At 35.6% G+C, this 15,530-nt stretch overlaps 1 protein-coding gene and 1 long non-coding RNA gene across 11 annotated transcripts in view; one reads left to right on the forward strand and one right to left on the reverse strand.

The window, feature by feature from the left end:
- RALGPS1 (Ral GEF with PH domain and SH3 binding motif 1) overlaps positions 1–15,530 on the reverse strand; it is a 111,675-nt gene that overhangs the window by 11,108 nt on the left and 85,037 nt on the right. For 9 of the 10 annotated variants that reach the window (XM_084494138.1, XM_084494137.1, XM_084494130.1 and 6 more), the window contains 5 exons: positions 15,437–15,504; positions 3,187–3,313; positions 2,169–2,320; positions 858–909; positions 492–572 (listed from right to left, as the gene is read on the reverse strand). In XM_084494138.1, coding sequence (XP_084350264.1) covers positions 492–572; positions 858–909; positions 2,169–2,320; positions 3,187–3,313; positions 15,437–15,504 — 480 coding nt within the window. The remainder of the gene's footprint in view (positions 1–491; positions 573–857; positions 910–2,168; positions 2,321–3,186; positions 3,314–15,436; positions 15,505–15,530) is intronic. The other variant, XR_014685009.1, reaches the window with a different exon arrangement.
- LOC311421804 overlaps positions 14,606–15,530 on the forward strand; it is a 28,187-nt gene continuing 27,262 nt past the window's right edge. Inside the window, exon 1 of the long non-coding RNA XR_014685010.1 lies at positions 14,606–14,638. This is a non-coding gene — a long non-coding RNA (uncharacterized lncRNA). The remainder of the gene's footprint in view (positions 14,639–15,530) is intronic.

Consider the following 15,530-nt stretch of genomic DNA (forward strand, 5'->3'; position numbering starts at 1 on the left):
GCTGACTGGGCCTGATCACCTGGTTGCCCTGTAAGTGCCGTGTGATGACACTCAAGATAATCTGCTCCGTGAGCTTCCCTGGCACTGAGGTCAAACTGACAGGCCTATAGTTCCCCGGGTCTACCCTCCAGCCCTTCTTGTATGTGGGCGTCACGTTTGCTAGCCACCAGTTGACTGGGACCTTCCCTGATTGCCGGGACTGTTGATAAATGTCGACAGAACTCAAAAGTAAACAACAGCTTTCTGCAATATGGAAGCCAGATGTAATTACCAGTTCAATCAGCACCTGAACTGAATTTCATTTGAATTGGCCCTGACACTGTTTTAACATTAACAGGAATTTTTACAAGTGGGACAGAAAGAGTCACATGAGCTGATACAGTCACACAAGAATACTTTAAGACACAAAATACCTTTTTGATCTAGGAAAGAGCAGAGACCCAGATGAAAGTTTAGCACCATACACTGAGCAAAGTAGGCCTGAACTGTACCTGTAGACACAGCTTCGACTCCTGGGAGAATTCCGGATTGGTACCCTCCAGTTAGGCCCAAGTGTGGCGTACAAACGACCCCTGTTTGTGAATGTAAATATCTGATAATTAAAGTCTAGTTTGAGACTTCAACAATTAGGGTTTGGTAAACATAAAAGAGGTATTTCCCAATTTTTTCAGGTCCGTGGGAAAAAAAACACAACAACCTGACAGTACTTTACATCAAAAATGTCTTCAATTTTTTATTAGCTGATCAATAATTTGATAAAAATAACTATTTAGTGCTTATCTATGCTAGGGATCATTCAGGAATTTATCACCTAAATCTGTATAGTGCTCAGTGACTGTAAACAAAAACTAACTCACCTTTCAAGCCCTGATGACAGCTCCTCACTAAATTCTGAGCTTTCACTGCTATCTAGAAAAAGAGGAGTACAGAGAAGGAGTAAGAAAACCACCAATAAAAAGCCATTGTATATGGCTCACCAGAATAATTTTTATATACTGTCATGGAAATTGCTCATTGAAATCATGTTTCCAAGTTGGTCTTTAGAGACCATGGTAACATCTAAAATTGGAAGAGGCTTACATCAGCCTATTTATAATTTCTCACTGATGAAGTCATCATTGCTGCTGTGCTTAAATACCAGAAATCTGCATGTTACTTTTCTTTTAATTATGTTGCCTTTCCTTAAAAAGCTGAATACTTCAAGAACACAAAATACAATCACTTTGTAAAGCAGTATTTCTACCTCAACATCTGTAATTCAAAGTTATTAGACAAGATAGCATTATGTGTTTTCAACAAGCAAGCACACCCGTAACAGACGGTATGCCAGCTGCTGCTAGGAGCCATAACAAATCAATGTGATGGAATTCACAATGATAATCCCTTTTTCTCTTTGAAGCTTATGACCAATTTGTCCCTCCTTCCCTTGCATAACTATTTAACTCAGTTTTAATATGTCCAAGAGTGATGCTCTAATGCTAAGTATAACACTGAAGTGAACTGTGGCTGTATTTTCAGAAGACCAAAGATCATCTTAATGTCAAGCTCTCCTTGATTAAGTATTCTGCTAGCCTTTGCAGTCTATTTCTTATTCTAGAAATAGCCTAAGTCACATAAAAGGTTGCCTTCTTTTGCTTAGAATACAATTATTGATGTTTTTATCATTATAGTTAGTTAATTATAATACCATAATTTTATTGCCATCAACCTTTTTCACAAGTTTATTTTAAGCTTCTTTCATGTCTCAGCGAGCGCAGCTAAATTATTCTCTCACCTTCTAAAATACATCGTTAAAATTAGTTTTCTTTGTGAAAGAAATATATTCTTTGTGAATATATACTGTCTTGGCAGTAGCACTTTTTTTTTTTTTTTTTTTTTTTTTAACCTGTGAAGGCTAACAAACACTCCGTGTTATGTACAGAACATATAGGAAGAAAGTGCTCCTTCATGCCACTTTTACCAAAACCATCACTAGGTAATTCTGGAAAGTTGAGATAAAGTTGACTAAATATCTGAGCAGTAGCTCTAATTTAATTTCTTCTATAAAAGGAATCAATTTTTGCCCAGGAGCTAATAACCTTCATGATTTCCTGCTTTTGGGGATCTCTCAGAGTTTCCAAAGAACTGGGACCCAAAAACAGGTATAGCAATTCCCCCCCAGACCCTACCTATTGAAATGCCATTGGTGAAAACTGAGTTCAGTGCGTGGCTGCGGGCTGGGCTGTGTGACTCCAGGACACTGTCATCCAGAAGGTGGCGTGGCTTCTCCGTCGGGAAGGTGGCACTTTTGCTCTCCACTATGCTGAATTGACACATCATGCTGGAAAAATATAGAGAGGAAAATGCAAGAATCTTCTTATGCCATCTGATAACATCCCTGTCTGATTTTTCTGCTTAGACTTTGCCTTATACAATGATCATAAATATCTATGGGTTATTAAGTAGCAAGCAGATAAATGGCACTGCTCGTTTTCACGCTGCTTCTATATATGCTCCTTGACTACCTGAACAAGTTTCAAATTTTAGCAGCCTTTTTAAGTAACAAGGATTACTTCTCTGCAAATGGGAAACTATGTAAGTTTTTTATTCCTCTCTGTACAGTATGTGAACATCACGGGTAGATGCAAAGGTAGAAAAAACAAGCAGGCTCCATCTAAGGCACTTCTCAGTGATCCTGCACTAAGCTGAACTAACACATCAATTATGCGAACTACTTTTTTGTTAACCCATTAAATGTGAAATTTGGTATATGCTACCCTTAACTGGGGAGCTCTTACTTAGCTGGTAAGCGGTACAGAGAAAAATGTTTCTAACCTATAGAACAGTCCAAAAGGTCACAACTTTCCTGAATGATAATGAGTGCCAAGAAGCCAGTATGTTTCCTTAGATTTATTAGTCGAGATGTTAATAAATAAATAAATAAATAAATAAAATACGGTTCTGCACACCAGGTGTCCACAGGCCAAAGTAGCTATACAACTTTGGAGTACTGACAATTTCTAGCACTAGCAGAGAACAGTGTAAACAAACTATAAAGAGAAAACCTACAAAATAGACATTAAAGCCTGAAACTCTCCTGCAATACAGGAAAGGGAAGAGGCAAAAGCAAAGAGCGTTCTGCTGCCAGATTAAACCTTTGTGATGTGCAAAATTGCCTGATGGTGACACAGCCTGGTGTACACCCACTTGTTTCCCAGGCTGTGACTCTTCCTGTGCCTTGGTACTGGAGGTGTAGGAAGACTTGCTGCTACTGAGGCATCAGGACATGTTGGTCTCCTGCTGAATTTCATAATTGCTGACACTTCAGATGGACCTAAAAGACACACATAATTTAACATTGAAGTGATGCAAAACCCAGAAATGTCATGGGCTTGTGTGTTTAGCTGCTGATTAAAATTAATTGCTACAGATATACTGAACACATCATTTCTGAGTAAGTATTTCTTCCACATTGGGGTTATAACATCCAGTTCTACTATGAATTCATCTCTATATACTTGAACTGCCTGGAAGCAATTTTTAAAACAGCTTTGCACATACTTTCAACAATGAACTCCTACAAAAAAAATCTTGGCACCCTTAAAAAAGCTGGATGTGCTGAAGTGTAACACGCAGAACCATACAGTCCGTTTGTACCTCGAGTGTGAGCAGGGAGTGTTTTACTCACAACTCTATGTTGTGAATAAATTGTAAACAATCTGCTTATACTGACTCACTGTTTAAGCATGTAAGAGAAAGCAGGGACTTTTCACGTATCTATGCCCAGACAGATGTATTATTTCTCACTCATCTATGAGCTTTAGCAATGTCTCATTGCAATTATTTTTCCTCTCATTTAACACATTTTATGAGGCCCCATGGAAAATGTGGACAAGATATTCTTATTCCAGTTCCTTGATGCAGTTTGCAAAAGATCAGCAACGAACTCTGCAATACAGCAGTGAACAACAAGGCCTATCATCATACTCAGTGAATGCAAGGCTATTCTTGGCTTCACAATAAACAGTTAAGATTTCACTGATAAATATTTGGTTGTGATGTTGCTACTCATGACAGAAGTGGGAATGGTGGTCATGGAAGTGGCTGTCTGCCCCGCACCTGCTTATTTCCAGCCTTGATATAGATTAGGTAGCAGCAAAACAGATAAAAAACAAACAAACAAACAAACAAAGAGCTTCACAACAAGAAGAAATAGGAAACTTTCCAGCAGCCAAGAGAGAGGAAATTAAGTTACTGAAAATTCTTCTAATGAACACTGTTCATTAGATCATCCTTTAGTGGGAGGAGAAAAGAAGAAAAAGACAAAACACACTCAATCCTGTTTTCTGCCTTCTTCCTGTACACCATCATATATAGGAGGGGATTTTTGCCTGCTTGGCTTTGCTACCATTTGTTTATCACAACTGAGAATTTGTGAAACATGACACTAGTAGCATGAGTCACTGGCATGTGGCTTCAGACTAGGTCTTATGTTTAAAGGTCACATGCAATTCTAAAAAAATGCACTTTTAATCATTTCTTGATCCAGAGATTCAACCAGAACCATATGCCTGGGAGGTCAGAAGAAAAAGGCTGAGTACAATGTTCTGCTACATTTTCAATTAAGATGTTGCATTTCTATGAAAACCTTAGAAGCTTTTTCCCCAAGATGAAGAAGGTTCACTCTCCTCTTCTGCCATGGAGGCTGAGCACCAGTTAGAGTATAAACAGAAAGTGTGATGCCCCTTAATGTGGCTACAGGATTGTTTCAGTTTTCTATGGCTACTTGTTGTGTTGTTCAGTTCTTTCTCTCTGGTGCTATTGCCAGTTCTAAATCATGATTTACATTAAATCCTTTTAAGTGGATGACATTACAGTTCACTGAGAGCTACTGAAACAATGTTTAATAAATTGTTGAAACTACAGCCGGTTAAAGAATAGCAATCGCAAAGCACAGCCTTAAATGAGTACTAGTATATTGCAGTGCTTTTTCACACAGCCACTATGCCACAGAAAATTTAACAAAGTTATTTAGATGTAATACATAACAGTTTAAAGGATTAAGTTTCTTACTGTGGAAAGTCACTAAACTCAAAGCAGTAAGACTGTTCAATTAGTTTGATTCTAAGACAATGTTCATTGACACAAAGCAAGGAGACTACATCAAAACATCTATCTAGAGAAAAAAAAAAACCAGCAAAATAGCAAGCTTTGTGCTGACACAATCAAGCCATAACAAAATCAAAGTCAGTTGGCTTTATCTCCAGGTAGTATATAGGTTCAAACATTATCCGTAACAAAAGCCTCTAAATAAAAAATAGAGATGATGTCTATCAACAATAATAGATCTTTGAGAATCTACAGTGCACTTTAGTTTAGGAAATGAAATCCCCACTTCGGAAGCATGGGGTGAAATTTACACTATGAATATAACAGAAACAAAAATATTTGCAATCATTATAAGTTAATTATAGCAAGAGCTTTTATTACCTGGACAGAGAAAAGAAAAAGTTTGTTAAAAAGAAGCGAAACAAATGATGTAATATGACTAAGAGGACTGTGCATCTCATACTGAGGACTGATATAAAACCTGTTGTATCAGACTTCAGTACAGGTTAAAATACTGCCCAAGTAAGGTGAGATGTCCCAGTGGTGACAGAATTTGTTGGAATAGGTGTAGGAGCCTTACAATTTAAGCCAACAGTTCCAACCTGGCTTCTTTACCATTAGACATTAGAATTGCTTTGATCAGTCCTGTGAAAGGAGATAATGGACTTATTCTAATTCCTAGTTAGTTGTCTTCAGGGAAGATCCCAATGAAAACAGAATGTTTGGTGGGAGAAGGTAAAGACCAGTATCAGATATGCTGATGATACTCTCTGGAGTGGCCATTTTCTACATAGTTCTGTATCTTCCTCATCTCCAAGGCAAGAGAAGAAAATATATACTGTTTGTCTCTGTTAACTCTGGGTTAAGACAAAAAGAATCTGAGCCTATAAACCTTTATGAAGTCTTTACATCTGCTTGGCTGTCAAACGTCTATGCAGAAGAACTGAGAAGTTCAGAACTCTTGTTAGACTGGAACTCTGCTGCAGGGTACAGTCAATTCAGTAAGAAGACAGGGGGCGCAGAGGGTGTCAGCATGAGTTATGGAGCACAGGGGAGATGACCTCGTTTCTGTAAAGGGGTAAAATATAAGAAAGCCTGTGCCAAGAAGTATGCCAAGGAGGGTAAGTGGTGAGATGCTGATGAAACCTGCACAGACCAAGGGATGTTTATGGTCATACCAGACTGCTGAGCAATTAGCTGGGGGAACAATGCCTGAGACCGCTGATAACAAAATTCCAAAACTTAAATTCATTTGAGAATGAGTTATTTTGCCCTCCCCCCCTCCCTTTTCTTCTTTTTTTTTTTTTTCCCTCCAACAACTGAAGTCATCTGCTACTACTAACTCTCTTAACTCTCCTGGCTCCACTCCTAGTGCATACTGTTACCATGATTGCTATTCTGTTTTTTTTTTTGCCTTTCATGGAGACAAAGCACTCTTAGTAGGATTTTCCAGTCAGCTGGCAGTAACAAGGGTTAGTTTGGTTTTCATTATTTCTCAACATCATTTTCAAGTCTATGCTGACATGTAGAAAAAATAACGTATAAAAATATTAAAACGTTATTAAAAATTGTTTGCAGTAGGGAATGTAAGACAACTTCATCAGAATGAACTGAGTACTGTTTAGCGGTCTGTGGCAAGAACATTTGGAAAAGTTTACACATGTCCCAAAGGATCTCACTGGTTTTTTTCCTTTGCATAATTTTTCCATGAATAATCCTTCGAATGTTATAAATGAATGTTACTTTTGCAATCCTTCAGTAGAACATGCGAACATTTACAGTCTCCAGAGCTTTTAAATAGAGCAACAGGGTGAAGAAGTAATGGTTCACAATTTTTATTTGCTTAGTCTATCAATAAACCAATACTAGGCATCCAAACAAAAAAAATCTGCAATGAGTTGCATATTATATGATGAAAAATTTGAGTGACAGGATTTTTTTGTAGAAGGTAAAAACAGCTTCAACTAGTTACTATTTTTTCATGAGTAGCTAAGAAGCAAAATTGATGTTTACCAGCTCTGTTTCTAAAACTAAATAAGGACATTCTAAGACACAGATTCTCTACTTAAATCTTTGCTGTGAATTTTGACTTTTCTGTTGCCATTGTAACCAAACTCAGTGAGTAAAACTGTCAAACACAAAGACCTACTTGCAAAACACACCATAAGGAAATGAAGAAGAACGTTGTGTATGCAATCAAGAAAGACATAAAAATTATTAAATCTAGAATGATGGCTGTTGTCAAAGCACAGATTTCATTTTCAAAGTATTGCAACTAGATCCTGTCAATGCATATGACATGCAGTGTTGCACCAGCTTCTCAGAAAAGAACATGGTAAGAATAGGACTCTGGCTGCACTTTTCTGCTGTCCCCCACAACAAATCTCACTTGAAAACAAAAAAAAACTAACAAACCATTTCTAATACCATGCACCCTGGGAATACAGGGAACACAAACGTTTCTGTCACATGATCCCTGTTGCTGTAATTAGTGTTCTATTCTAAGGTAAAGATAAATTTACAAAAAGTAGTTTGGCAACATTACTAAAAGTAAAGTAATTTTTTTATCCTAAGGACAATAACTAGTATAGAATATTTGTCTACTTTGGCAATCAAGATTTTCTAATTCTAAAAATTTCACAGAAAGAAAAACTTTAATTCACTGTTTCATTATAGACTTTGTGTTTTTAAACATTCACATTTATTTAAAAGGAGTTATTTCCTTTTTTCCTCAAACTTAACTGACTTGCTTTGGTCAACTAATGCCACCCCCAAATTCATAACAAACAAACAAAATGAGATATTAAGAGAGAGGGACCTGGTGTTCTTTTGATTCCCTTCACTTACAGGTTCTAATTTTTAGAACCTACTTTACATTTACAGAGCTCCAGAATACATTTATTAGGCAATTTATTATAAGGTGTTTCTCCATAGCCCCCTCAAATCTGTAACAACAATAGTTTGACCAATTTTTTAAATTTTTATTTTTCCAAATGCTACCCCCTACTGTTGCCAAGAATGCTTGGAATGAATATAGTGTGGCCCTCTTTTGATGTAGTCTTTATGTTCAAATTTGTATTTGAACACATCCACTAATTTAAAGAATAATTCCAAGAGCATGGTTTGCAACGAGTGAATAAACACTGACGGATGCATCAGTCTTTTCTAATGTCTAAACACAATTAACAGAAAAATAGAACATTCAATGAGCAAATTAAGTTATATTTTTCCTTCCCATAAATTTAAGTGTAACAGTGAATCATGCTGGGATGGTATCTCAGGATAAAGATGTCCCTTAATGGCCACGTACAGTTTAAGCAAGCGTGGCTCCATTCACCTGTCTCCATTGGTATTAGGAAAAACCTGTGTGCATGTGTGATAGTTCAGTCTTCTTGGACTATTCAATTCTGGCCTATTTCCTTTACTAAAATTGCCAAAAAAAAAAAAAAAAAGGAGACCAGCTGTTACAAATTAAGTGATGTGGACACTGAGGGGAGTTTGTTGATGCTAATATATGAAGTATCAAATAAAATACAAAATGAACCGTAGAAGAGTCTGCTCAGTAATTCTCAATCCAGTATCTCCAAGAGTAGAATCATGGAAATAGGTTAATGATAGTAAAAGATAAAGTTACAGTACAGGTAAGATCACTGTTCTAGTTTAATATAGTCAGCAAACTGGACAAGCCCATCAGAAACCTAGGACACTTTTGTCTGTGCCAGTCTATTAAGACTAGGTACAACTAACCATATTTCAAATGCACTTCTGACTGCACTAACATGCTTAAGTGTATTTCCTTCAGGTGCTCCCTGAATAGAGATGACATTTTCAATTTCAGGTGTTACTTTTATAAATTCACTGATGTACAAAACCCTTACTTACACTTCAGTAAAAATGCTGATTTTCTTGCAGCTGGATCTGCAGAGTAATGTGTGAGTTTGGACAACATCTATAGTGACAGTGAAGACATATCCATTATGACAGCATAGCTGCAAGGAAACTCAGACTCTGAAGTCTGAGCTCAAAAAGAACCACACAACTTTAATCAATCCATCAACAAAAAACTTGCAAAAATTAAGAAAGAGACACAGAGTAGATAAAATCCCTTGTCTTTTGGCTGTTTTATGTATTTTTAGCATTCCTAGTTAATAGCTTGGTAGTTAAAATAAGTATAAGTTAAACTAGGATAGTAAAGAGACTCATTTGCTAAGGAAGTCATAGAAAGTACTAGAAAGTGATTTTAAAAAGTTAAAAACTCATCATGATTGTCTTCTCTGATGATTTTTACAGAATATCCTACAATTTTTAGGAAGCTTTGGTCTATTAAGAAAAAAAACAGAGTACACTAATTCTGGCTGGGTTTAGTGGTTGATGATAACATGTGAATCCCACACATTTATTTGGTATTAATTTATTTTGAAAATACTCAAGTGAGTTTTAAAAATTTTTAGGGAAAGTATCATAAAGGGAGAGATGAGAAGCGAGCATAAGTTTGAAACTAAAGAGCAATGTTTTCTGAATGGTCTGTAAACTTTTTGTGAAGAAATCAAAGTTCTGCCATTTCTAGTTTAAGTACAGCATAGCAAAAGCAGACATTATGCACATGAAGCAATAATCGAGCACTTGCGAGAGGATTAGACAAACCGCATTTCTACAGAAAGACTGGCTGCTAAAGCACTTAACACAAACTATTTATTAGTTGCCAAAGCAACCAGTAAAACAAATGGCAAAACTAAATGTCAGACTTGGTGTTTACATGGAATTTTTTTTAAATTCTAAAACTCTGAGAGTACTTTAGAGATGTCACTAGTGTAGCGTACCTACTTCCAGAAAGTTACAAATGTGCTAACATTCCACTATCTCTTTCTTCTTCTTTGTACATTTTAAAGTCCTGCATATCACATAGTTCACATCTGATGAATCTATCACTTCTAATAATTAAAATACATATTAAAAGCTCTTCAGCAGCTCTCAAAACTGAATGGATTCAACACAATGAGCTGGAATCTATCCCAGTAACAAAAAGGAAAATACATTGGTTTCAGATTAATTGCTCCATGTTCCTTCTAGGGCAGTAAGGTAAAACCTCTGGTCTACTTATTGTCCTGTCAAGAATTATACTGAGGCCCACTTAGAAGAAACAGAACAAAACAAAACATAGAAAACAAAATGAAAATAAACTAAACTAAAACAAAGGAAGGTTGAGGAACTGTCCCTGAGTACTGCATAACAAAAATCCCCAAATAAAGGGCCCATTGCTGAGGCCTAGATGTTGCTAGAAAGGCTTTCTAAATGCTAGAAACCCCTCCTAATTTCACGAAAGGGTTAGTTAAAGCACACAAAAACTTGAAGACTGGTCATTGAGTCACTCACTTCATAATAGAGAGATGATTTCCTCGGCATAGTTATTATATTAATATTATTTTATCTTTTTATATTTGTCTTCCAGGACAGGATAGACATGTTTCAGACAGCAAGCAACCATTTTCTATATTCTGATTAGCACATGAGTCCTGAACTTTTCAGCATTATGATGATAAAGAACATGCATAAAGGTTTCTATACTGAGTTACACTTAGTGTGCAAATTCTAAGGAACTTAAGTTGCTTAGAAAGCTAACTTATTTGCTATATATTACATTAGAACTTTTCTTTTGTTCTGGAAAAATACATTAAGTTATACCTTCCAAAATAATCTGTTTAATAGCTGTACCATAAATGCTTGGCACCTCCTAGCCAACGCTGCAGGAACACAGATGTCTTTTACAGCTAATTCAACTGGAAACTGTGAACAGTTAGCATACTATAAGCTCTCCAGTTACATATTCTCCCCAGCCCCCCTCACTCTCTCCCTTCCTCCCTCCTTCTCCCTCTCACCATAGCAAGGCAGAACGAACTGACTTAAGTTGCTGCCAGGGAAGTTGTGTGAATGACACAGTTCCTCAAACACATACAATTAAACAGTTTAAAGCTCCTTTTTAAATGCTACTTGCAAGCAACAAGAATCTCTACAATGTTTTGGAAAGCATGAAAACTTTCTGTGAAAGCACTATTCACAGTTATATATGAGTTTGGTAATTAAATAAGACCATCATAGCCACTAATAATATACAAATCACGGCTGGTTGTAAGAAATTCACTTTAATCAGATGTCTGCCTCCTGTTCAAAATTTACTGAAAAACCAGTTGGCAACCACAGTGGAAAATGGACACATGGTTTTCTCCAGTCCAGCAAACAGGACTATTGGAGGATATAGCTGTTTTTATTGGGCTTCACACTCCTAAAGATACTTCAAGGGAAAACAAAACAAAACAAAACAAAACAAAAAAAACATCCCTGGCTAGTGTAAACTGTTACTCTTCTTTTGAAAGAGAGAATGCTGAAGTGGGGTAGAATATGAAGTCACAATGCTGAAAAAGAAAAATCAGTTTCTATCATCAACACAAGTATATATGCTTTAGGACATGAAGAAGATATCATTTCCTGCACTTATGTCTGCCATAAACTTTGGAATCATTACCACCATATTGAACTTTTCTTTATACTTGGAAACATATGGCAGCCTATAAGAAGCAAATATGTCACATGCAGAACTTAACCACAGAATCAAACAGAATTAGAGCTATTAATAACATGTTAACTTTCTAACTATCAGGAGAACTGAACTGATGACTGCCTTTTGGGGACAAGAGCCTTTATTTATAGTCCATTTTAATGGACTATACATAGGACTTCTATGCTTTTGACTGGAACATTGAACTGCAGCCTAAACTATTTTCAAACCATCTCAGGATCATAGCTTGCTGACTACAAAGGGTTTACTCCTGATGCACAAAGGTTGAAGTGGAAATAATCTCAAAATATGACTTGAATGAATTTTCAATCAAAATAATGTTCATTTGAATAACTTAGAATGTGCTATTTTAATTCTCAATGGTCAAATAACTCATTACTGGTATTTGTATATCTTACATTGGAATTATTCAAGACTAATGTGGATGACTATATTTATTAATGTTGTGAAATAAATAATAAGTTACTGCCTTCATGCTTAATTAAATTTTGATGTGAATTCATAGTAACTTACTTAACTAACCTTCCTCGAGAATTAATTTTATTTTTTTTTTTCTTCAGTAAAGTACATTGAAGCCTAAGTAGCCACTGAAGCCTAATAAATGCCTTTAGTAGCATTTTTGCAGTCACATAGGTGAAAAAATCCAACTGGATTTTACAAAATGCTGGTGGCATTCATTGTCTAACTGGCAGTAAATGAGAACTCTCCAGCTGAGCAAGAAACAGCAGTCTACAAGCACGTCAATCTGTTGAAGGAAATACTAACAGAAAAAGCAAGCAACAGAAATGACTCAAGAATTGGTTTCTATTCACCATTCTGAATAAAGCAACCTTACAGAGCACGTAGGGGCGCTGAAGATTCAGAGGTGAAAGTTCATTCTCTCCTAATACTGCTAGATAACCTACAATTTCCTATTCACCTCAACATTGACCCAGTCAGTATTTGTGTACTCCAGCTAAACTCACTGTAGTATAAAGCCACATTACTTGCCTGGCTCAGGACAGTTCAAATCTCTTGTTTCTTGCTTTAGAACTGTATTTTTATTTGCCTTCCATTACAGCTGTAATGAAGTCTAAGTCCTCAGTTAACAATTACACAGTATTGGTGATGATATTATGTTGCTATGACTGAAGTTTGAACTTCCAAAATCATCCTAATGAAATGTTAACTTCATAACCCTGGTATAAAGCATTTAAAAGTGAGCAATACAAAGTAAAAGCCATCAAAACAAAAAACCCACTTGTATGTCTGCCTTTAATGCATAAAATTCAATGAAGAGAACCAATTACTTAAAGTTTCAAGTATGAAAAAAAATATCTTCACAAAAACAATATCAAGCTTGATTTGTCTGTACAAAGTGTTAACCAAGAACACCTTATGAACTTAATAGTTACGAAAAATTCCTCATATGAACTAACTTCCTTATATTTTACCCAGCAATTAATAGAACTGAGCATTGAAGAGGAATGGAGAGCACCTTACCACAGAAATGTTTTCTTCCAAGTTATTATTTCTGCAGATTGTATTTCTTTTTCCTTTAAACAGTATAGACTGAAGATCAGATTAAACGTATCTGACTCCAGGAATGGAATTCACAACCTGAGACAAGCCGTACTTTTCCTATACTGCCCATTGGACACTTAGGAAGGGACGAACGGACTCACAGCAGCCAATATAGACAGTCAGGAGGTGGAGGAAGAACACCCATATTTACTTTTCTCCTTTCATTATGAGCATCTTCTTTTTTTTTTGTTGTTTTTTCCCTCCTTCTTTCTCATTTAAACTGTCTGTCTTTTGGTATGAAAAAAGTCATTTTGAATGCAAAATTAAATTACTTGTCAGATGAGAAATGTACTCTTTTGTTTTTAAACACTTTTTTAAAATTACATATGATTTATCATGGTGATAACAAAAAAACAGGCTGTTCAGCTTAACAGATTAAAATAGAAGAGATTTTGTGACAATGGCTCCTAAGTATATTTTATATACTCTGATGTTTGTTTAGTCTGTTCATAGAAATGTTTACATTTCTCTTCATCTGTAAATTAAATTAAATTTTTACATTAATTTTAAAATTAATTTAATTTTACATTAATTTTTATTATTTTTTCATTTTAATTTTTAACATTTAAATAAAAATGTTACACATGCTTAGTTCCTTTTCTCAGATGGTTTTTAGAAAACCAGTGCCAATATAACACATTCAATGTTCAGTCCAATTGGAAATTCTAAGAAGCGTTGCTCATTGATGCATGTCCATAGCAGTAATCAGTATGAAGAGGAGTCTTTGTTTAGGTGGAAGAAGAGTGAGATTATGAAAAAAGTAGTTTTATATGTATAAGTATATAATTTTATATATTTCAATATATCCTGATGACAGAGGATGTCCAGAGCCAAAACATTATCAACTGCTATCTAAAAGATTTTAAAAAGACACAAGAATTGTACATGCATACCCTACAAGTGATCTTTGCAGGCATTTCTTAAAAAAATATTTCTCATCATGCTCTATTTTCACAGTTAAGAGGTAAAGTAACCTATTCAATGGAACAGATCATTCACATGAATCTTTCTCGTGTGTCTTTCCCCTTTACACAATGAAATTGTCTCAAATTTGTGCTTCAGTTTACACAGAAACCTGAAAAGAGAATTTCCTGTATTACTCACTGCACTGATTTGTTTATACTGAAAGAATTCTTCCTGCCTCACTTATAAAATGCTAACAAAAATGCAAACATTTGTAAAAACAAAACAAAATGAAAAATCCCCACAACCATACAACGAATCTATTTTCTGTTCCAATGCTAACAAACATTCTGAGTTCTCCTCAAACCCCAGTTGTTTATACACAAATCAGGAATACCCTATTGATGACTCATGTTACTGAAATACATGTGAACTGCTGGTGGACTTAGAAGTTCATAGCAATACTACTGGGAATGACGGTCCTGCAGTAGACTCTTACACAATAATAAGGTTAGTGGAAAATCTTTGTGGGAATCTATTTGGGCCACTTGGCGATTTGCACTGGTCAATTCCAGGGATTAATTCTAGATGCACTGTGGGGTAACTGGGTTCTTAAAAGAGCAGAGAAAAATCCAACAGGTTTTCTGCTTCTTATTAAAGATACAATACTTACTAATAAATCATATAAAAAATGCTGCTTCTTTGCCACCCCGAAAGGCAAATTACTCAGTATACCCCTCATCTGCAATCTCCACAAATTAAGTCTTACTTCTGAAATCAAATTTATTTTTATTTATTCTTAAGAAAAAAAGAAAGAGCTATGACTATGGAGTAAACCATAATAAGCTGAGGTGGTATTGTTTGATCAGAATGAAAACAAAAAATTGCTTTCATTCATTCAAGATCAACGGATTTGTTTTGCTTAGCCAAATGAATGCTGATATGTGCAAAATCAGTCCTGTTATGTGGGATATAATTTGTCACTCTAAGAACATTCAAGGGTGAGTATCACAAAAGGAGGTCAATTTATAAGACAAAGGAAAATGATAACCCAAGCACAAGTGGGCCCTGTAAAAATTTGTAGTAAAAATCAGATTTTAACAAGAGTGGTATTTTTGACCAATGGTGTTCTGAAAATGGCCATATGCACAGAAAGGGATCAAATTTCTAACAGCCTTTAAAAGATAATTTTTTAATTGCAACAAAAGACCATATTTGAAATCGATTAATGGGCTCTCCTGTATACTTCAGTAAATTTCTGTAATTAACGTTACTTTCTTACTCAAACTTTCAAATAAACTTTTATACCTGCAAGATCTTCTTTAGAGGAAACCAGTCGAGGAGAGCTGTTACCTGGCTCAATTTTTAATGATAATCTGGAAAAAAACAAATGTTTAGACAA

The sequence above is a fragment of the Aythya ferina genome (assembly GCF_964211825.1).
Source record: "Aythya ferina genome assembly, chromosome: 20".
Classification (NCBI taxonomy): domain Eukaryota; kingdom Metazoa; phylum Chordata; class Aves; order Anseriformes; family Anatidae; genus Aythya; species Aythya ferina.